A 21,623-nucleotide genomic window follows, 5' to 3' on the forward strand; every position below is an offset into this window, starting at 1 on the left:
CTTTCCTCTTGTCACTTGCTTACTTGGCTCTCTTCGTGAGCTCGTTTTGCAGCGTCTCCTCCGAGTCACTAAAGTCCATCCATCATCATCAGTTTGATCAACATGAGATTGACTTTCTTCAAAAAAAAATCCCCTTCACTATTACATCATGCATTATAGGAAGGCAAAATGGCATGTTGACATTGATGGGATCGAAGTCACCAAATTTAATCATCTTTGGTGGTGACGCGGTCAGAATATCTCCACATTCACGTACTTCAGCAAAGTTGCAAAGAACTATGGGATCCAGCGAGCCAAATGTGACTGAGACTTGATTTGAACTTTCCTTCTCATCTTCAAGCAATATCTTACCTTCGCGGGCCAAATCCATGACCTTTTCTTTGAAGATGAAACACTTTTCAATAGGGTGACCCATCAACCGATGATACTTGCAGTAATTTGGATCATTAGTCCTCCCAATTTCATCTGGCCTCTTCATTTCGGGTAACTCAATAAGCTTCAATGCAAGAAGTTCTTCAAATATTGCTAGAACATCTGAGTCTAGGAATGGATACTCTTTTTCTTGCATTTCCTTCAAAGTTAACTTTTTGCCACCATTATTTTGGAAAGATGTAGTCTTCACACTTTGCTTCTTGCTTAGCTTTGTGGTGACCTTTAATGGTGCAGAATTAACATTCATCGACTCTTTGCTTTCAGACTTTGGCACAAACCTACCCCCTCTTTTCTCTAGTTTGTCTTTCCCTTTACGAGGCTCATAAATCGGTGGCCCTTGATTTCCGTTTGAGGACATGCTTAATTCCATATCGTGAGCACGTGTAGCCAATTCTTCAAAAGACTTGGGCTTGATTCCTTGTAGGATATAAAGAAGTCCCCGGTGGCATTCCTTGGATACACATTTCAATGGCAGAAGCCTCACTAAGTCTGTCTTTGCAATTGAGGCTCGCATTTCTCCATCGACTGATGAAATCAATGACGGGTTCATCCTTCCATTGACGCATATTTGTAAGTTCAACCATGCTTACAATACGCCTCGTGCTATAGAAGCGATTGAGAAATTCATGTTCAAGTTGCTCCCAGCTATCAATGGAACCAACATCGAGATCCGTATACCAGTCAAACGCATTCCCTTGCAAGGAGCGCACAAACTGCTTAACAAGATAATCCCCATAAGTTCCAGCATTATTGCAAGTTTCCACGAAGTGAGCAACATGTTGCTTTGGATTTCCTTTACCATCAAATTGTTGAAATTTTGGAGGTTGATAACCGGCGTGCATCTTTAACCCATCGATCCTTGAAGTGTATGGATTGGCGTATGTAACCGAAGACTTGGCAGCAACATCATACTTGTCTTTAATGGTTCCCATAATGAAGTCCTTCAGTTGATGAATTGGGATTAATCCTTCAAAGGATACTTGTAGTTCTTCAAAGAATATGCACTTGTTTTGTAGACGGATCTTCCTTTTCTTGTGCCATAGGATGCTTCCCGAGTGTGCATGACTCGAATCCCCCTCCATCACGCTATCAAATCTGTCTGTCAACTTGACAATTCGATTATCTTGGTCTTGCACATATTTCGTCAAGTCACCAATCGCCTTCGTCAAGCTCGCAAGTTGTTCTTCAACAGTTGAGGTGTTAGTCATCATTGCTTGGATGGCTGTTGTAGATGATGGAGCAAAACATGGATTTTCCCTCAAACTGAAATTCGAAAGGAAAAGATTTTGTGGAGTGATTGGGGCAGATCTGGTGATCAAGGCATCATCTTCATCTTGGATGATGAGATTCTTAGTTTGGAGTGGGCTAAGATGAGCCAACATCTTTTCAACGATCTCAGAGATATTCTCTCCTTCTTCCAATCCATCCGGAAAGACTCTTGCCCCCTTTGAGGATTGAAGTTCAAAGACAGGAACTGATGCGGATAGCACTTGAGATGCTTGTTGTACTAGTAAGTTTGCTTTGTTCCTAGTGACAGGTCCCAAGCTTCCCATAGTAGTTTCCAATATATTCTCCACCTCAGAGGAAAACTTGGAATCGGTATAGCCTTAATGCGTGAGACTTGGAGTTGATCTTCTTGGATGCCATTTCAGTGTTCTTGCGATTTGATGATTAATGTGAAGAGATGAGAGGTAGAGAATGTCCCACTGGGCGTGCCAAAATTTGTAACCAACAAATTTTCGAGTCTTTAAAAAAATAAATAATCAAGACAGGAAAATTGAGTAACAAAATGTAGTGTTTGATTTCAAGTATGTTGAGTGTTACAATCTCTATATAATCCTCTGATTCTCCAACAATAATGCAAACTATGTTGAGACTTGAATTTGATTTAGATTCAAGGGCTTCAAAGAAAAGATTGATCTTGAATCTTCGTATTTGAATTTGGATTTGGTATTTGCCACGAACAAGTAACTTGATCTTGAACGCCTTGATATTTGTCTTCGTTCTTAATCTTGAACTTGAACTTGATTGCTTGGATGCTTGAACTTGTAGCTTGTAGAGAAATATGTAGACTTTGATCCACGAGCTCTCTTCTTGCTTCTTGTTCTTAATTCCTCCTCCTTTATGAGTTATGAGGACCCTTATTTATAGTTTTTAGGGGAGGTGTAGCCTTGTCATTTGATTGGTCGTTGAAAATATATCATCCGTACACTTGGCATGATTTCATTGGCCCATTAATTTGACTTGGATTGCCACCTCATTTGACACGTGGCATGGGCTTGCATTTCAAGATGGGCTTGGACCTTGGGCTATTAAAGTGGAACTCATCATTTGGAGCCCAATCAAATGGACTAGCCCAATATCTTTAAGATTAGATGATTAATCCAACCATATTAGCCACATTATTTGAACTATTTTCTTAAATTTAATATAGTCCAAATTAATATACTGATTTAAATCCAATAAAATTTAAATGACTAGTGATAGGCAATATTTTAATTCTAAAAAAAAGTGAAAGTGATATTTATACGCAATCTCAATACATGACGACCTTCAAGAGAATTTCTTCGGATGTAAATTTTTCATACCCATTCTGTGACCCTTGAGAAAGCAAAGAGACACATAAAAACAGAGAACTAACACACACTACACAATCAACAACCGAATCAAGAAAACAAAATTATTTTATCTTTGAACTCCTCAAATCTTCTTTTGACTCCTTGACTAAAACTTGAGCCACCCTATGCAAATCCAACAACTCAAGCATGTAGACACACCCAAACAGAAAAAGTACATAATCAACAACCATCTCTAGGAGAACATGTGGATAAGTTTTTTATTTGTCTTATCTATGGTATGACTAAAATATTGCACATGAATAATAATGTCTCAAAGGTGATAAATTCCTGAAAATTATTTTAGCACGAATTACAACAAGAACAACATATCCAGCGTAATTCTATAAGCGAATTTGAGGAGAATTGTATGTATGCAGATCTTACCTTTACCTTTATGAAATAGAGAGACAAACATATATGGGTGAACATATGTAAGTAACACTAACTATTACTATCGCGAGATGCGGTAAGATGAAACAAATCTTTTCACTTATATAACCAGAGCTTTTGAATTCAACTTTGGATAATGAAGAAAATAATTTTATATAATACGAATCTAAATTAACCAGATTAGTGGTTTCAAATATTTATTTTAGGTAAATTTGTTCTTTTCATCAGCTTCTTGTAAGTGGCAGCATTATATAGGCATTTAAATGAGAGCTGATAGAAACCACTCTCTCTATCTCTTTCTTTCCCCACACACTCTCATTCACTATATCCATAACACTAGGAGGGAGAAAGGAAGTTTCGCCCAAATATGGCAACTAATTCTCTTTCCCTCACCGGCGCCGGAGCCTCTCGTCTCCTTCCCTCCGCCACGTCAGCGTCCACTACCAGCAGACTTTCCGTTTCATTCTCCCCTAAATGCCTCCGATCATCTCCTCTCCTTCCCCACATATTTCACTACCAGGTTCGTATGCTCTTATCCTAATATGAATGTCAACTACTCCCTCGGTTCCAATTTATACGACACTATTTACTTTTTAGTACACATTTGTCAACGTTAGATTTATCTTTATACCCTTAATGAAACAAGGAAATCTAGCCACACAATTTTCTATAATTGGTTTTAAACCATAAATTTTAAAAATGTTTCTTTATTTAACTTCATGCCCGATCAAACACACATGGGACGGAGGGAGTAATAAGTATGTAAGTAAATTGCTTCCGGTTGTTCAGTCATTTGATCACCACAGTTATTCTTTGATAAATGATCACTCACTAGAATTTGATCAATCCTATTTTACTAGATTCTCGTTTTGATGAAAGCAATTTGTTTTACTTGTTGTAGAAGCGATCGTTGGTTGGAACATCATCATCTAGTGCAAGAAGAAGATTCACTACATTGAAATGCGCCGCCGCTTCTGATCCTGTTCAGTTGAAAAGTGCAAGAGAGGACATCAAAGAGCTCTTGAATACCACCTTCTGTCATCCCATTTTGGTAATTTTTTTTGAGATAATGGTTAAAAACACACCTCAAGTATCATTTTTTAGCGAGTTTTACACCTCAATTGTCAGCGGTTCCTTTTTGCTACCTGAACTCCCACCATCTATGTATTAAAGTGCACCTAGGTGTGTTTTCCAATAGGAAAAGGGAACAACTGATAGTTCGCCTAATCAGCTTCGAGGTATGTTTTAATACATACATGGTGATAGTCCAGGTAGTAAAAAGAACAGCTGATAGTTAGCCTAATCAGTTTCGAGGTTTGTTTTAATATATAGATGGTGATAGTTCAGGTAGTAAAAGGTAACAACTAATAGTTAGAGTGTGCAACTCGCGAAAAGGTAATAGTTTAGCTGTGTTTTTGACCATCAACTCTAGTTTTTCTTACATGCTCTCATCACTTTTTTGCTAGCTGAGGCGAGGAGTAACGAGGATTGAACCTATATGCTCTTCCCCGTCACCTATTTTAGGTGCATGTTTTTTATGCTTTAAAATGATTCCAGGTTCGCTTGGGCTGGCATGATGCTGGAACTTATAACAAGAATATCGAGGACTGGCCACAAAGAGGTGGATCTAATGCAAGCTTAAGATTTGACGTTGAACTAAAACATGGAGCAAATGCTGGTAAATATTCATTTTGTTGTTACTTTTTGTTTGCTCACTATCTAATTTTGGCTGACAAGCTTGCAATTCAGGACTTGTAAATGCACTGAAACTTCTCCAGCCAATCAAGGACAAGTATGCTGGTGTGACATATGCAGACTTATTTCAGTTGGCCAGTGCAACTGCCATTGAGGTCATTACTTCTGGTTTTTGTGTTAGCCTGAAAGTTAATTCACTCGCTTACTTTTTCTACTTTTTCGAACTTATAGGAGGCTGGAGGACCAAAAATTCCCATGAAATATGGGAGAGTAGATGTTCCTGCACCTGAGGGATGCCCTGAAGAGGGAAGGCTTCCTGGTGAGAGATTCTTAGCTGTCATCTATTTTTCTTTGGTATATCATTATTTTTTTCCTGCAGCTTAGCTTATGATGCATGGAAACTACTGATCAATATTAGCTTGAATGAATTTTATCCCAGTGTTTTAGTCAGGAAATTTGTCCCAGTGTTTAGTATTTAATAGACTCCTGCAGAGCCAACAACTTCATTTAGATCTATCTTTACCTTATCCTCTTTGAAACGTGGTGATTAGTGAAGTTCAATTGGTTTGCACTAGGTGTAAAGTTTGGTAAGAGACCGCATAGAACTTTTTCTTTTATCTGAAGTTCATCCAATCCTGGATATTAAAAGAAGATTGTACATCTGTTATATAATGGAAAATAAGAGAGATCACCATGTTGGATGAAGAAGATAAACTGAAGGAGATATACCCAGGTCTTTGCTGATGACTTGGGATAGACCACATTATCTCGCTGATGCAAGAGGAACTGCCAGACCCTGCTAAATTTGTTTAAGACAAAATTAAGTGGTCCAAGTTGCAAAGTTATGTAGCCAACATATGTTCAATTCAAGTCCAAGTGTACTCTTTTAGAAGTACATCAGTAAACTTGAATATGCACGATAAACTTGTATACACCAGGTTTGACTCGTGATCCTCAGAGCCTACTAAACACCATATAGAGGCTTCTAACGCCTTCACTTCATAAGACAGAATCTTTATTGTATAATTAGAGAAGTAACATAAATTTACAATGCTGTTAATCATCATCCTATATGGCTGCTCTGCCTCCAATCTTGCGGTCCAAGAATTTTTATGTCATCCAATTCTTGTGATCTTGGATTAGCATCCTAACATGGGACAAAAGTGGTTAGAATTCCACATTGGGGTGGGATGGAGTTGTTTGCCTCCATATATTGTTTTTGGCAATCCTCACCTCGTGAGCTAGCTTTTAGGGTTAAGTAAGACCTAAGGTCCATTTCTTTACATGATATCAGAGCCAGACCCGTTCCTATTCTTGGTGTATTGAGTGTTGGAATTCATGTTATATTGTCTACGCTCCAGATGTTCGGTCGGCGGGGGATGGGAGATGGTTAGAGTCTCACATTAGTGTGGGGGTTGTTTTCCTCCTTATATGGTCTTGGCCTCACCTCATGAGTTAGCTTTCAGGCTGAGTTAGACCCGAGTCTCTTAACAATAACATCTAGTTGTCCATCTAAACTGGCATTCTTCCCGTAGGGATCGTTTGGTACAAGGGATAAGGGATAAATAATCCCGGCATTAAATTTGAGATGAGTTTCTCCTACGTTTGGTTGGGGTAAAATCGTGGTATAACTAATCCGGGGATTGTAGTGTTATTTTATCCCTGTGGGAGGGTGGAATAACTAATCTTGGGTTAACTTGTTTCCCAAACAAACGACCCCTTAGGGTATAACATAGTCTGTCACATTGGGAAATTATTCTGTCTGTTGAAAAGAACTTATACTTTTCATTTTGAAATTGTTAAATATAGGTATTTAGACGATGTTTACTTAAGGACCAGATTCCACTCGGTATTGATCCTCTTCTATTTCTTTTGTGTCAAACAGGCATCTTTATCTTTTATCGTGTTGTTTTTCTTTAGTATCTTATATAGCCATTTACCTAACCATCTCTTTTTTTAGAAAGAAATAAAGGCCTATACGGTGTTCTAGAATTGCTGTGGTCTGATTATTCAGCTTCCGCTTGAAGCAGATCCCTGTACACTCATTTGTAGTATGTTGTATGTCTTAGATGGTCTACTATGACTCCCTTTTTCTAATCCTTCTTATCGAAGAGTCTAGCCTTCTGCATTTTATCTGACAGTCTCCTATTTGCAAAATTATCCTCATTGCTTTATTATATATAACTGACTTAATTTTATTGATTAGATGCTGGTCCCCCTTCCCCTTCTTCTCATTTGCGAGATGTCTTCTACAGAATGGGACTAAACGATAAGGTAACACTCGTCAAAGTTCTAATTCATCTCATCCATGATCTATTTCTTTGCTTGATGTATGCTTCTCACTAGTGAGCTTTTGCTTTCTAGGAAATTGTCGCACTTTCTGGGGCACACACGTTGGGGAGATCCAGACCAGAGCGTAGTGGTTGGGGCAAGCCAGAAACGAAATACACGGTATCCATTTCCTCACACTAATTGATATTATCATTGATTTAAATTGTTGTGCTTTTGAGGCGTTTTTCAAATTTCTGTTCCGACTTTCTTCTTTTTATTTTTTCCAGCTATAATGGTAATGTAGATCGAAGACTGACCAATTGAGGATCATGTACATTAGAAAGCATGCTGCAAACTCAAAATGCTTCTTTGTATGATACCATTCTGAAAAGAAAAAAAAAAGGTCTTCTTATTAATGTGTGCAGACCTGGACATAATTAAGTTGTGGTTGTCTATGAATCATTATATGTACACCTTCCTCATAAAACTAAATGAAACATTTGGATTGTTATCAGAACACTATTAGTTTGAATAATATTCTCACTTAGCCTTTCATATGGAAATAGGATCTACTGAGGGCTGGGTAATTGGAGAGATATTTTTTTAATACAATAAGGTTAGTCTTTTGCATTTCACATCTCTATTGTTCAGTCAATTAATATTAGTTCTCATGTCCTGATTTTCCTGTACGGTCTGTATACTGGTGCTTTTGTTTCTTATACAAATCTTTATAAAAACCAGATATCTGCTGCTAGCCTCTGTGCAATGATCCACTTATGTTTCTTGGATATTAACAAATCCAATTTTTTGAGCTGATTTGTCTGCATTGCAGAAAGATGGACCGGGAAACCCCGGAGGACAATCATGGACTGTCCAGTGGTTGAAATTTGACAATTCCTACTTTAAGGTGCCATATGATGAAAATTGATAGACTCATAGGCACTGAAGTCTGATGAAACAAGATGAATTGTTGCTTATTATTCTCAATTTGAAATGATGTTAGGACATTAAAGAGAGACGAGATGAAGATCTGCTAGTTTTGCCAACAGATGCGGTTCTTTTTGAAGATTCTTCATTTAAGGTGGAAAAGAAAGCACTTACTTCAAGAATTCTGTCAGTACAAACTAATTTTGCTTCTCTAACAACTTACAAGCTTGCAGGAATATGCAGAGAAGTATGCTGTAAATCAAGATTTATTTTTCAAAGATTACGCGGAAGCCCATGCAAAACTGAGCAACCTTGGAGCTAAATTTGATCCTCCTGAGGTTTGTCAGCAGAATTATTTCATCTGTTAATAGATTATACTTTTTGCATCTCTATTTCTATATAAGCTGTAAGCCAACTCTCACTGTGATTTTCTAATGGAGTCTTGTTGCACTCATCTAAAATTGTTATGAAGTAGCTCGATGCACAATTTTCACCATTTCTTTAGCTGATCACTAATTGTGTGAAATCTAAATATAGACGTTCTTGTGATTTTATGAGCTCCTTGTTGCCTTCTACCCGTCTACTTTTGCTCTCCAGCATACTTGTAAGTACAGCGTCCTGACTAGTAATATAGAATGAATGTGATTACCATTCCACAGAGAATTTGCACCAATCACTTGTCAAATACCACGATTGGAATCAGCAATCTTGCTTTGACTAAAATACTAACTTACCAAGGATTAATCTAAGGACTGACATAAAAAGTATGGGATTTCCTCGAGTATATAGGCCTAGGACTAGATATCTCCTAATACTTCAGTCAATCAAATGCTTCCTTTAAAGCTTACTTTAGAGGGTTGAGTTACTAACCTAGGACAGTAGAAAAATAATAAAGAGAATCCATTATAACAAGCCCAGTTTGTGATTTCATAAGGCAGAGTAGGTATGCTCCTTCACAAATCAATTCACCTATTAGGTGCTTTGTCCTTATGGTATTCAATCCTAGTCAGACCTAGATTCCTTTTTCTCAGCTCAATCTAAAGTTTTGAAATAAATCCAGTTGGTCGCCAATCAATTAGATGAATCAAGTACAAGATTGAATAACTAACTTGGTATCCATTAAAGATAAGAAAGAAGAATGTCAGATTCCATTATAATTTTAGAATAATGAAATTAGATTATAATAAAACTCAAAAAACCAAGTATATTTCCGTAATTATACCTAAAGCACCTAGAAAATGGGGAGAAGCAAGAAAAATTTCAAAGCTGACTCCTGTTCAAGAACTCCTTTCTTTGCACTTCATTTCCTTGCCAAAAAGTTATGTCTGTAAGCTCTGCTTGAATTTCTCTTTGTGTAAGTAACTTAGAAATTTAGAAATGCGGAACAGCACCTGACGCTACTGATGGAGCACCTAATTTTGCCTAAATCTTCTTAGACTAATTTTTGACTACCACTCATTTCTGCCTAAACGCCTGGGCACTGATTTTCAGAGATATCATTTTGATGGTTGTGCAGCACTAGCTGCTAGCCTTCTGCTAACATTGTACACCTTCAATATTTTTACCACATGTATCTGTAGGGGTTTCCAACTGACAAACCATATGAAACATTAAAATCTAGGTTTTGAGCTTTACAATATGGCTAAGTAACTCTCAAAGATATATTTTAGTAAATTCTTAAAATTAAGTCAAAATGCAGCTTGATTATAGCATGCTTAACACCCAAGAGTTCTTTTCTTCCTCTGCAAAATATGAACTTGGTCGGAGAAACCTATGAAATGCCCTGAAGCTTAACAAATCTTAGTTACAATTACCTGATTGTATGTAAAAAAAATACTCTATTATCTGTCTGGCTTGCATTAGTACCTTCAGCGCTTGCACTTGTACTCTAGTTGTATGTTCAAGCATTTATACTGATAGGATAGTATCTCCGCGATAGTTAAGGTAGTCAAAGCAATCTAATATGTCTCTGTGAACATTCATTCATATGACTGTAAAGCATGGCAACTTTTGATTCTGTACTATTTTTTTCATTAATCACTCAAGACACTTCCATTTCCATGTAAAATTCATTTCTTTCCTGTGTACATTCACTCACAACATGAAATTCAGATTTGCCCCTGGAGCTTTAGCTTTTTGTTGATCAATTCCATGATGAATAAATGTTTTCTTCACTCCACCTCCCTCAAATAGTCTGTTTTTCCCTCCACGCTGATAGGGGGACAAGGCTACTATCTAACTCCTGTTTCAGGGAATAGATAATTTGTCTCAATGCAGCAATGATTGTGCAGCTCTTTGACTAATTTTAGCAAATTTATGGAGACAGACAATAATATGTATCGAACTTCTTGGACAGGGTTTCTCAATAGACAATAATTCTACACAAGGTCAGCCAGAGAAATTTGTGGCAGCAAAATACTCAAGCGGAAAGGTAAATTTTAAATTGCTTATTACTTTTTCTGTCTGTTAATTAGTCAAACTATCACATTTGCATTTTAATTCCTGGGGAGATGCATACATGTTTAAATTTTACTTTTTCTGGTTGCTGCAGGATTAAATACAACTTATCGTCTTTAGTTCTGCCGTTTCTTTTAATAATCCAAGATCAAGCTATTACCAAATTTTTGCACTCAAACGTAAAATTTGGTAGTCTAATGAAAGGAGAGAAATAAATTCAACCTGTCTTGCCTATTTGAATTGCAGAGAGAGCTCTCGGATGCTATGAAACAAAAGATTCGAGCAGAATATGAAGGTTTGGGAGGAAGCGCAGATAAGCCTCTCCCAACGAACTATTTTCTCAATATCATAATTGTGATTGGTGTTTTGGCAGTTTTGACATATTTGTTTGGAAACTAGATGGTTTTAGTTTGATCTTGTAGATATTTTGAGTGCTTCATATCGGCATTATTGAGAATGAAAATTTTGCCAGTCATTTATGCAAAATTTGATTACTTTGTGGTTTTCTATCAAATTTTCACACTGCTTTGTGCCTTGCAATTCACTTTCAAATCAACGGGAGAAGCTGCTGCCATTCAACCTTAAGCACTGGCGTGGTTCAGTGAATTTGTGTCAATATAGGATTTATGTGAACATTCTAGTCTACAGTTTTCCTATTATCGTCTGATATTGTTAACGATCATATTGACATCTTTACGTATGCTGGGTAAAAGTCCACTTAGATCTTCCTTTTCCGACAGAACTCTTTTGGGAAAATGACACTTGATAATTATTTGTCCTATAAATTGCTAACCTGTTTGTAAGTTTTTTTCGTTTACACTTTTGTTCTCAAATGAAGCATAGTCTTGGAGCAACGGTAAAGTTGTCTCTGTGATCTATTGGTCACAGGTTTGGACCAGATGCTTGCATCAGGGTAAGTTGCATACATCACACCCCCTTGGTGCGGCCTTTTCCTGGACCCTGCATGAATGTGAGATGTTTCAGGCAGTGAGCTGTCATCCTTTTACACTTCTGTGCTCAAATTGTGGATGTGCTAATTTGTGAAGTCCAAGAAGTGTTTAAGCTGGGCACATGACTTTATTTTGAAGTAATCGCAAAAGGTGTGAAAGCAGTGGACCAAGATGAGGTTCTCTCTCTTTGGTTTCCTTCCTACTTTTCTTTTGTTGAACTAAACAAAGAAATGGGAAATTCTCCACTTTCATTTCGTCCCATTCCATTCCCTTCATTTTCTTTCCAGAGTATCAGAGGTCAACTTGCTCTCTTGATCATGGAGTGGTAGTAGGTGCTGGAAATTGGCGAAGCCAAAGCTAGAAAAAATGTCCCAGTCCTGTATATCTGAAAATAAGAAGTCCACTGTGATACTCTTTTCTACCGTTCTAGATAGATTGATGTGCTTATCATAAATCAACACCATGAAATCGGTCCTTTCCTCTGTTTGTCCACTGTTAGAATTAGCTCATCAACTCACAAAAGCAGAAAAAAAAATCTATGGATAGAAGTGGAAAGCTGCGAACAACGTGAAAAAAGTGAATAAACTATTTTCCTTCATTTTCAACCATCCATTGAACAGACATGGAAAAGACAGAAAAACAAGAAAAGAGTTTTAAAGCGTTTTCTCAAGCATTTGGTTGGATTACCAAACGTGTCTTGGCCAGACATTATATGTCAGATTTAGCAAGACTTGTGTAGCAACAGTAACCAATCAACTGGATCAAGAAGCACTGGAGAGCGTATTCTCCAAAAAGCAGACAAAACAGAACAACACTAGTGTGAAACACTAGGTTTATGCACTTTGTATGAACTAATCTAAGCAACGTACTGTGAATGAAAGACACTCGATTTTGTTATCCCTATTGTCTATCTGGTGTGGATCAATACCTTTCTATAGGTGGGGTTCTTTGAGATGACTTGATCTTTTTTCATCAGATGACTTGGTTGATTATATTGTAATTTGGGTATGCTCTGTGGATTATAGATTAAAAAAAAAAATTTTAAAGTTAATCCATCTTAGCCAGCGACTCAGGCTAGCATTTTAAGGTCCTCTCTCTAATGCATAGATAGCCAATCCATGCTAGCCCTCGAAATTCATACCAAGTTTTAATATAGCACAAATAAAGTATAGATTAAGATTATTATATATTCGTTAGGTATTTCTACGAGAGGTTATATATGCGATGCTCAAGAGAGTCATGCTAATGCAAATTGCGTTGTTCCAAATCAAAATAATACTATTCTCTCTTTTAATATAGTACAAATAAAGTATAGATTAAGATTATTATATATTCGTTAGGTATTTCTAAGAGGTTATATATGCGATGCTCAAGAGAGTATTTGATTTACATGCCACCAATAATGCAAATTGCGTTGTTCCAAATCAAAATAATACTATTCTAATTTAGAACGATTACCAAGTTTTAATATAGTACAAATAAAGTATAGATTAAGATTATTATATATTCGTTAGGTATTTCTACGAGAGGTTATATATGCGATGCTCAAGAGAGTATTTGATTTACATGCCACCAATAATGCAAATTGCGTTGTTCCAAATCAAAATAATACTATTCTAATTTAGAACAATTACCAAGTTGCTAACTGAAAATTTGTAGTTCAAAAGACATAAAATTCTAAAAATAATGGGTACCATCACTAAAAATTTTAGAGAAAAATCACAAAAAAATATAAAAGAATTGAAAAAAATGAGGAAAAAAGTAATACCATAATAGCTCGCTACTGAAAATTACCGGATCAATTTAATTTCGTTATTGTTAACTTAATAATATATAATATATTGTATCTATATAAATTTATTCGATTGCGTTGTAATATTTTTTTAAGTTTGTTTTAAGGAAATAAAAGTCTCATAATTATTCAGTACCAAATTTACTTGGAAACCAAAAGTTTTATAACAAAATAAAATAATCCGTTATATAAATATTTGGTTTAGTTGATTCTACGATTTTCAGGAAACCATTAACGCTCCTAGTCCCTAATCTTAGACTAATCAGAGAGGATATTTACTAATAGAACCCCAGATCGGTGAATCAATCAAAAGAAAACAAATAGAAACAGAAAATTAGAAAGAACAAATAAGGGAAATTTTCCCTTTCGCTACGTTTTCTTTACCTGTGTAAAAATTGTACAGCCCACAGTGCCAACATTAAGGGTGTGTTTGGTATGAAGGAAAATATTTTCTTGAAAATTAAGTGAGTTTCTTATTTATTATTAAGTGGGCTTGTTACTTTTAGTGTTTGGTAAGTAAGTTAAAAAATATTATCACAAATTCATTTATATTTAATTTAGTAGGCGCTTGGCCATAGAAACAAAAAAAAAATCACTTTATTTGGAATTTTTGAAATTGGCGTTGGAGTTGTGTTTGGTTATAGTTTTTGCAAATAATATTTAGTTGTTTGAATGCAGTTTTTCTAAAAAACAAGAAATATGATTTATACCTCAATCTCTAAAAACTAGCAAAAGCACTCAAAATAATTCATAAACATATTCAGTTAGTTGAATCAAAACAAGTGATTACACAATTATATTAAAACAGCTGATACATTAGTGAAAACAACTTTCAAAGAGAATGAAACTTCAAAGTCACATACTACAATCCCTCCCCTTTGAGGAAGAGGGAATGGTTAAAACTTATACGCACTGGGTGTTTACACCCATTGCAGTTAAGTTAACCACAGATAATAAACTAAGGTCTAAAATTCTTTTTTTAATAAAGAAAAAGTTAAAAAAGAAAGCAAAGTTAATAACGGAATATCACAATGGTCTTTTTGATATTACAAATTTCTAGTTACCCAAATCTTATTTACTATTGCATATTCTAGGGTTAAATTTGAAAAAGGAAAAAACAAAAGCAAGGGTAAAAAACATAAAGTGAAATAGTGAAAACAAGGTTTTGGTTTTTTTCCAACTTGTAAATACAACTTCAAAGTTGTATTTAAAATTTTCGATGCCAAGCACTAATTTTCAAAAAAAGTGAAAAAAATTCTGAAAAAAGCGACTAATTCTCATGGCCAAATGGGTCCTTAGCAAAACTTTATGGGGCGGGGTAGTGGGGGTTGAGGGGTGAATATCTTCTTTTCCTACAGAAAATCTCTTCCAAAACAATTTGACCAGCCAAAAATTGGAAAACATAATATTTCATCCTTACCAAACACACCCTAACTAACAAAGAGCAACTCAAAATCAAAACCCTCGTTAACCCCACCTCTGCCCACTCTCTCCAACTCAAAAATGTTGATCCGACGCATACAATCCCTCCACCATTTCCGTTTCTTGAGCAACACCGCCGCCGCCGCCATTGTTCCACCAGACCTAGAACAACATTACCCTAAACCCGACCCCAAATACGATGAAACTATTCATGCAGTTGTTCGTGTCGCTTCGGGCAAGAACATCTCTGCTAAAGAGAGGAAAGCTGGAAGGGTACCTAGTATTGTGTTTGAACAAGAGGATGGTCAACATGGTGGTAATAAAAGGCTCATATCTGTAAAGTCTAATCAGATTAGGAAACTTGTTACTCATCTTGGCAGGTCTCATTTCTTGTCTAGGTTGTTTGATCTTGAAGTTAGACCTCATTTTGAATCGACTGATGTTATTGAGAAGGTTCGGGTTTTGCCCAGAAAGGTAATTTTTTGCCTCTATTACATTTTGTTACTTTGAATTCATCTAGATATAGGAGTAAGCAGGTTCTAGTTTGTTGAAAGTTATGGGCTGTTTAGTAGGGTGTATAAGAATCGTACTTTAGTAATGCGGGGATTAGTTATGCTAGCATTATCTTTTATGGACGGTTTGGTTGGTTGATAGCTTATACGAGTAAGCAGTTTTTTGAAAGCAACCCGAAATCCCAGCAGTTAATCCAAGATCACCTATTCCATTGACAAGCATAGCTTTTATAGCTGATTTATCTGCCTGAAGTCGTGTAAACCAGTAATGAATTAACAAATACGAAGTAAGACCTACTCTAATAATTGAAGATAGTTATCTCCAATCACCAACATTGCCATTTTTCCTGACTGTAGTGTACGGGCCAACTTGCGCGCACCTCAACTAATTTCACAGTATACCTGACACCTCCCACCATCGACAAGTACCAGGTAACTCTGTCCACCAAGGCTAGGACAGATGGGAAGAAATCACCTAATGTTTTTATCTTTGCTGAGATTTGCACCTGATACCTCATGGTTCTCAACCTACTTCATGGACCACTAGGTCACACCCTTGGGTGCTATGCAGAATCCATTATGTTGGACAAGCTTATGTCTCAGGACACTTTTAATATGAATACGAGCAACATTGTTTTGTTGGTCCTCTTTGTTAGTATGTGTTGAGTGGAAAATAGATTTGGGTCAGGAAAAACAAGTTTTTTTTAACTCCGGGAAAAGATTCATCAAAATATTCCTTCTGACTGATATTTTTTCCTTTTAATCTTAGCTTCTTGTCTTTTACTTTGCTTGCTTTTGAGTAATCAGCAACTGACAACTTATCAGTCCCCTAACCTGTGGATTCGTCAATAATGCTTCTTATCTGAATAAGGTTAGCTTTGAAGCTGACTGCACTGTAGGACTAGACTAGGTTTAGGTCATTGGTTATGAGTTGACACATTTCCTTCTGATAATGGTAGTGTCCGAGTCAGATTGCGCACACATCAACATTTAACGGGGTATAGAGTACTTGCTACCTCCCACTAGCACATGTACCTAGTAACTCTAACCACCAAAGTTTAGGCATATAAGAAGAATCACTTGGTGTTTTTTTGTCTCTAGGATTTGAACCTGGTTTTCCTGGATTTTCACTCACTTCATTGACCGCTAGGTTACACCCTTGGATTTGAACATAGTTTCACACACTTAAAGGAAAAAGTGGAGCTTCTTGAGCAGATATATGCTTGAAAAAAGCTGGGTGCTAAGAAGTTTGGTGGATTAGATGGTTAAATATAGGAGTTGATGTTAGCTTTTGTAGTGATGTTGGCAAACACTGGTTGTATTGTCCCATAAAGTAAGAAGCCACATGTGAAAGCAACAAAGTTGTTGTGAAATAGCTTTCAAAACTTCCTATTTGGAAGTATAATATTCACATTTAGGGTTTGATGATAATTAGTGGACTATTCTTGACACTAGTTTTGTGACATTCGAAACTGAATGATGGAAAAAAGTCCACAGTGGGATATATTTATCAGCCTGCTGAGATATGTGTGTTTAGCAGGGGTTGAAACTCAGGGAACTGCTTAACTCGGTTCAAAAGAAAGACCCTTAACTGCTAACTTGGTTCAAAAGAAAGACCTTTTATGAAGCTGTTAGAGACAAACAGAGCTTTAGATGGGTTTTAGCAGTGCAATGTGCTGATTTATCTATTTCAATGTTTCAGGTTCATCTGGAATCTGGTTCAGATGCACCTCTTAATGTTACCTTTATAAGAGCTCCACCAAGTGCTTTATTAAAGGTTGAAGTTCCTCTTGTATTTATAGGAGAGGATGTGTCCCCCGGTTTGAAGAAAGGTGAGTAATACATACATCTGCTTTTTCCTCTTTGTACTTGCTAAGATATTTATATTTGTGAAGTCTTTAATTTCTTTACTATGCTGTTTTATGCGGGGATGTATTGAAACTAGCTTATCATATGTTACACCTGCATCAGTTCTTTATTCAGAGGTATAACGACTAGTTTTCATGAATTCGTTCGATGCAAATATTTTATGGTTATGATTGACATTTAGAAGTTTCTAAAGGTAGAGCACCCAAGGGTGTGGTCTAGCGGTTGATGAAACTGGAATGAACCACGGGAGACCAGGGTTCAAATCCCAACATAGGTAAAACATGTTAGGTGATTTCCTGCTATTTATCTAAGCCTTGGGGATCGAAGACAAGAAAACTCCGCTGGTGTGCCATTAACAAGCACTGACAGCCTGGCCATAGAGACGGGATGTGTCATCTGTTGAAACCATTTTTGATCAGGTCCTATCATTTTACTATTCAGGAGGAAGTCCAGTTAGCACAATCTTATGTCTTAGGCCTTCATCATGTCAAGTTTGCTTAGACCCCTCCAGGTTCTCCGTGCCGTAGTTGATGATCAAGGCATTCGTCTGTTGTCCCTAAAATTAATTTGATGATTTCCTTCTTTAGTCTCTCAGTGAGTGATTTTGAAATCCTTTATTGTAACATCCTGCCAAACTGATCGGTTTGTAATCTCTTCATTCAGTTGTCCATTTCGTTAAGGATTAAGGTAATTGGAGTGGTGAAGCTCTTTCTCAAATCTTCCTTCCAGATAGAATTGATAAAAGTTAGAGCATCCCATTACATTATCATTTATGGTTTAGTCACCTCTTCCTCTCTGAAAAAGGCCTTGCAGTCATTTTCTGTCATCTTCTTTTTTTGAGAATGGTAACATATTTTAGAGCACTTCCCAGTTGTGATGGGGTTGCATCAAGGATCAGCTCTTAGTCCGTTTTTATTTGCCTTGGTGATGGATGGATTGACGCGGAAAATTCAAGGTTAGGTGCCATGGTGTATGCTTTTCGCGGATGACATAGTCCTGATTGACGAGACTCGTAGCGGAGTTAACGCTAAGCTTCGGAGGGTTGTAGACATACCTTGGAGTCTAAAGGGTTTAATTTGAGAGGACCAAGACGAGTACTTGAGTGCAAGTTCGATGAAGCGCCTCGGGAGGTTGGCGTGGAAGTGAGGCTTGGTACCCGTGCCATCCGGAAGAAAAGTAGTTTCAAGTATCTTTGGTCTATCATGCAAGAGCGTGTGAGATTGACGATGATGTCACACATCGTATTGGGCGGGGTGGATGAAATGGAGGTTCGCTTCCGGAGTGCTATGTGACAAGAAGATGCCACCACAACTTAAGGGCAAGTTCTACAAAGTGGTGGTTAGACTGACTATGTTGTATGGGGCAAAGTGTTAGCCAGTTAAGATCTCTCACGTTCAAAAGATGAAAGTTGCCGAGATGAGAATGTTGAAATGGATGTGTGGGCACCCCAGGAGTGACAGGATTAGGAATGAGGTTATTCGGGACAAGGTGGGAGTGGCCTCGGTCGAAGACAAGATGCGGGAAGCAAGACTCAGATGGTTTGGGCATGTGAAGAGGAGAGACACATATGCCCCAGTGCGGAGGTGTGAGAGGTTGGCGGATGGTTTTCGAAGAAGAGGTAGGGGTAGGCGAAGAAGTATTGGGGAGAGGTGATTAGACGAGACATGGCGCATTCTGACTTCACATGAGGACATGGCCTTAGATAGGAGGGTTTGGAGGATCTATATTAGGGTAGTAGGCTAGTAGATAGTCTCGTTATCCTTCCTTATTAGTAGGCGCATTATCGCAAAGATAATTTCTTGTGCTCGATTTATTTATTTTTTATTTCCTTACTTTCTATTTTATTTGTGTTGCTTTCGTTATTTGCATTTCCATATCGCTTTGAATTTCTTAGCCTTATCTGACCTCTTTTATGCTTTTTATTGAGCCGAGGGTCTTTCGGAAACAGCCGTCCTACCTTGGTAGGAGTAAGATCTGCGTACACTCTACCCTCCCCAGACCCCACGTTGTGGGATTTCACTGGGTTGTTGTTGTTGTTATTGTTGTTGTTGGTAACATATTTTATGTTATCCTCTAGTCATCAACTGTAATTTCCATGATGTTTTAGAAGAAACACAATGAATTCTTAGGAGGAAGAGTTTGGGTTAAAGTGTTCTAGAATCTTACCTGTTAGTACTTACAAGACAATCAAAATGGAACACTGCACCAGCTGCTATTTGGTTAACTGGTTGGATTAAGAGAACTAAAAGATGTTTCCAAGACATGCAAAACAAAATTCAGAAGATAAAATCTAAATGTATAGCTTTATTTTGTTTTTGGTGTAAATTGGAACAAACGATGCGGCTGAATCTATTCTAGATGTGGTAGAATCACTACAGGTTTAGAAGTTTTCCTGAGCTTCTTTTTTGCTGCACATGTACAGATTTTGACAGCACTTTCTTACTGCTGATCATTTATAAAATACCTTAAAAAAAAAAAAAAAAAAAGTCAAATAGAGTTTGCATGTAAATAGCAATATTCTCTTAATGGAATTGATGGAACATAAATTTGTTAGATGGGCATACAACTCAATACTTTTCTCAAAAGAATGTTTGCAGTCACTTAGTGGAGGTTGTATTGGAGAGGATACTGTGTAGATCAGCTGTAATAACATGCTTAAGTCATTATAACTTCAGATATACGACTAAGTCCTAAAGGCTTTTAACTTGCTTTTCTCCCATCTGACGCCAAAAAAAATAATTACAGAGATTGGAGCAAGTAAAAGAGGGATAAAGCGTATAGACTAAATCTTAACTAGGCATCTTTTTAATTTCAAATAGTGATAGCCCAAATTATACCTTTGTTTCTCTCTCCTCTCTCTTTATCTCTCTCTATCTCTCTCTCTCACAAACACACACGCTGACTCTCTCTCTCAATATTGCTTTAGAACATGAGTCCATATTTGTTTATGGGACCCAGGGCGTCTGATCTTTCAGCTAATATATGCAATCTGATTATAATGAGATAGTGAGCTACATAATTAGGGTTTCTCTTAGAATTGATGGTCAATTTCAGAGTGTGTCCTTGCTGAATGATAAAATGATGAAAGGAATCACGGATAACATCTGAGCCATATCCATTCCGTATTTGCTTGCAATTTCGTTTTTCTTTATTTAATTTTGTTTTTTAGTAATCATCGGTTAACCAATTTGGTAGGGTCATATTTGAACATCATCAAGAGAACGGTAAAGTTTCTATGCCCAGCGGATGTCATCCCTCCCTACATTGAGGTCGACTTAAGCGAGTTGGATGTTAACCAAAAGTTGTTAATGGGTGATCTGAGGGTTCATCCAGCTTTGAAGCTTATCCAACCAAAGGATCATCCTGTTGTCAAGATTGCGGGAGCAAGAGTTTCTGATCAAAAGAAATCTAAATGATTTTTACTGAAGCACTTGTCTGAAATTTCATCATGCTTATTATGAAAAGGAGGATTCCACAGTTTGGGACATTGGCATTGGTAGCTGATGTAATTTACCGCATGATCTTGTTCATTTGTGCTAAGTTAAAATAGGTTGAGTAGTTGATTAGTATCTCAGTTTTGGAATCAGTAACTGAATTGTATATCAAATTGCTAATGCCCCAATAATTTTTGCTCTACTGGGCTGTGTAATGTCAAGTCATGACGACGTTTTCTGCGCATTTGCAGAACATCTTATCAATGTGCTGTCCTATTCTTTTTCTTCTACTTATAATCTTTTTAAATATTTTTGGGTGACAGTTTGCAAAGATGTTAGGTGCAAGAACCTTTCATTGGTAAAAGTGGACAAATAGTTCTATCCTTCAAATTTGGCAGATAAGTCTCACATATTGTAATGGGTGAAGTGCACATATAGCCGTTTTTAGGACCTTTATTTATAGAATAGCCAAAATTTATAAAGTTTTTAAAGTTTAACCGCCTTAAAATCAACTTCAGACATGCGGATGCGGAGTTTCCAAATTCAGATAGGCTTAAAGTTGAGTTTTGCGGAGCCTAACTTTAGACTCTAGTTTGAATGAAGTTCAAATGCAGACTTGAATTAGAACTTCAGTTTTTCAAACTTTGATTATGAAATTAGACTTTGGTCCCGACTTCATATCCAAAATTCTGAAGAATAAGAAGCAACAAGTTCAGTAAAAGAATTACTTCTATAATAACACAACTACAAATTAACGTTGAAGCGACACTGCTAGAAATTAATAAACTGAAATATAAATTTTTCATATATTCAACATTTGATCACACCACTTAGAACAAATAGAGGCGAACATT

The 21,623-nt window shown here is 36.9% G+C and overlaps 2 protein-coding genes across 3 annotated transcripts; both read left to right on the forward strand.

The window, feature by feature from the left end:
* The first annotated feature begins 3,710 nt into the window (after positions 1 to 3,710).
* On the forward strand, positions 3,711 to 11,304 carry LOC132034191 (probable L-ascorbate peroxidase 6, chloroplastic/mitochondrial). 2 transcript variants are annotated; one of them, XM_059424471.1, is made up of 12 exons: positions 3,711 to 3,960; positions 4,342 to 4,491; positions 4,998 to 5,118; positions 5,190 to 5,290; positions 5,367 to 5,454; positions 7,342 to 7,409; positions 7,500 to 7,586; positions 8,239 to 8,313; positions 8,410 to 8,487; positions 8,567 to 8,671; positions 10,690 to 10,764; positions 11,037 to 11,304. In XM_059424471.1, exons 1-12 carry the CDS (start codon positions 3,808 to 3,810, stop codon positions 11,187 to 11,189), a joined length of 1,254 nt encoding a protein of 417 aa, XP_059280454.1. In that variant the 5' UTR covers positions 3,711 to 3,807; the 3' UTR covers positions 11,190 to 11,304. The 2 variants fall into 2 exon arrangements, with proteins under 2 accessions (XP_059280454.1, XP_059280455.1); XM_059424472.1 differs by lacking the exon at positions 11,037 to 11,304 and adding an exon at positions 10,885 to 11,029.
* Positions 11,305 to 14,932: 3,628 nt separating this feature from the next.
* LOC132034192 (uncharacterized) lies at positions 14,933 to 21,059 on the forward strand. The gene is made up of 3 exons (XM_059424473.1): positions 14,933 to 15,428; positions 17,169 to 17,298; positions 20,531 to 21,059. The coding sequence occupies exons 1-3, from the start codon at positions 15,036 to 15,038 to the stop codon at positions 20,749 to 20,751; spliced, it is 744 nt and encodes a 247-aa protein (XP_059280456.1). The 5' UTR covers positions 14,933 to 15,035; the 3' UTR covers positions 20,752 to 21,059.
* The last annotated feature ends 564 nt before the right edge of the window (positions 21,060 to 21,623 follow it).

The sequence above is a fragment of the Lycium ferocissimum genome, chromosome 10, assembly GCF_029784015.1.
Source record: "Lycium ferocissimum isolate CSIRO_LF1 chromosome 10, AGI_CSIRO_Lferr_CH_V1, whole genome shotgun sequence".
In the NCBI taxonomy this organism is placed as follows: Eukaryota; Viridiplantae; Streptophyta; class Magnoliopsida; order Solanales; family Solanaceae; genus Lycium; species Lycium ferocissimum.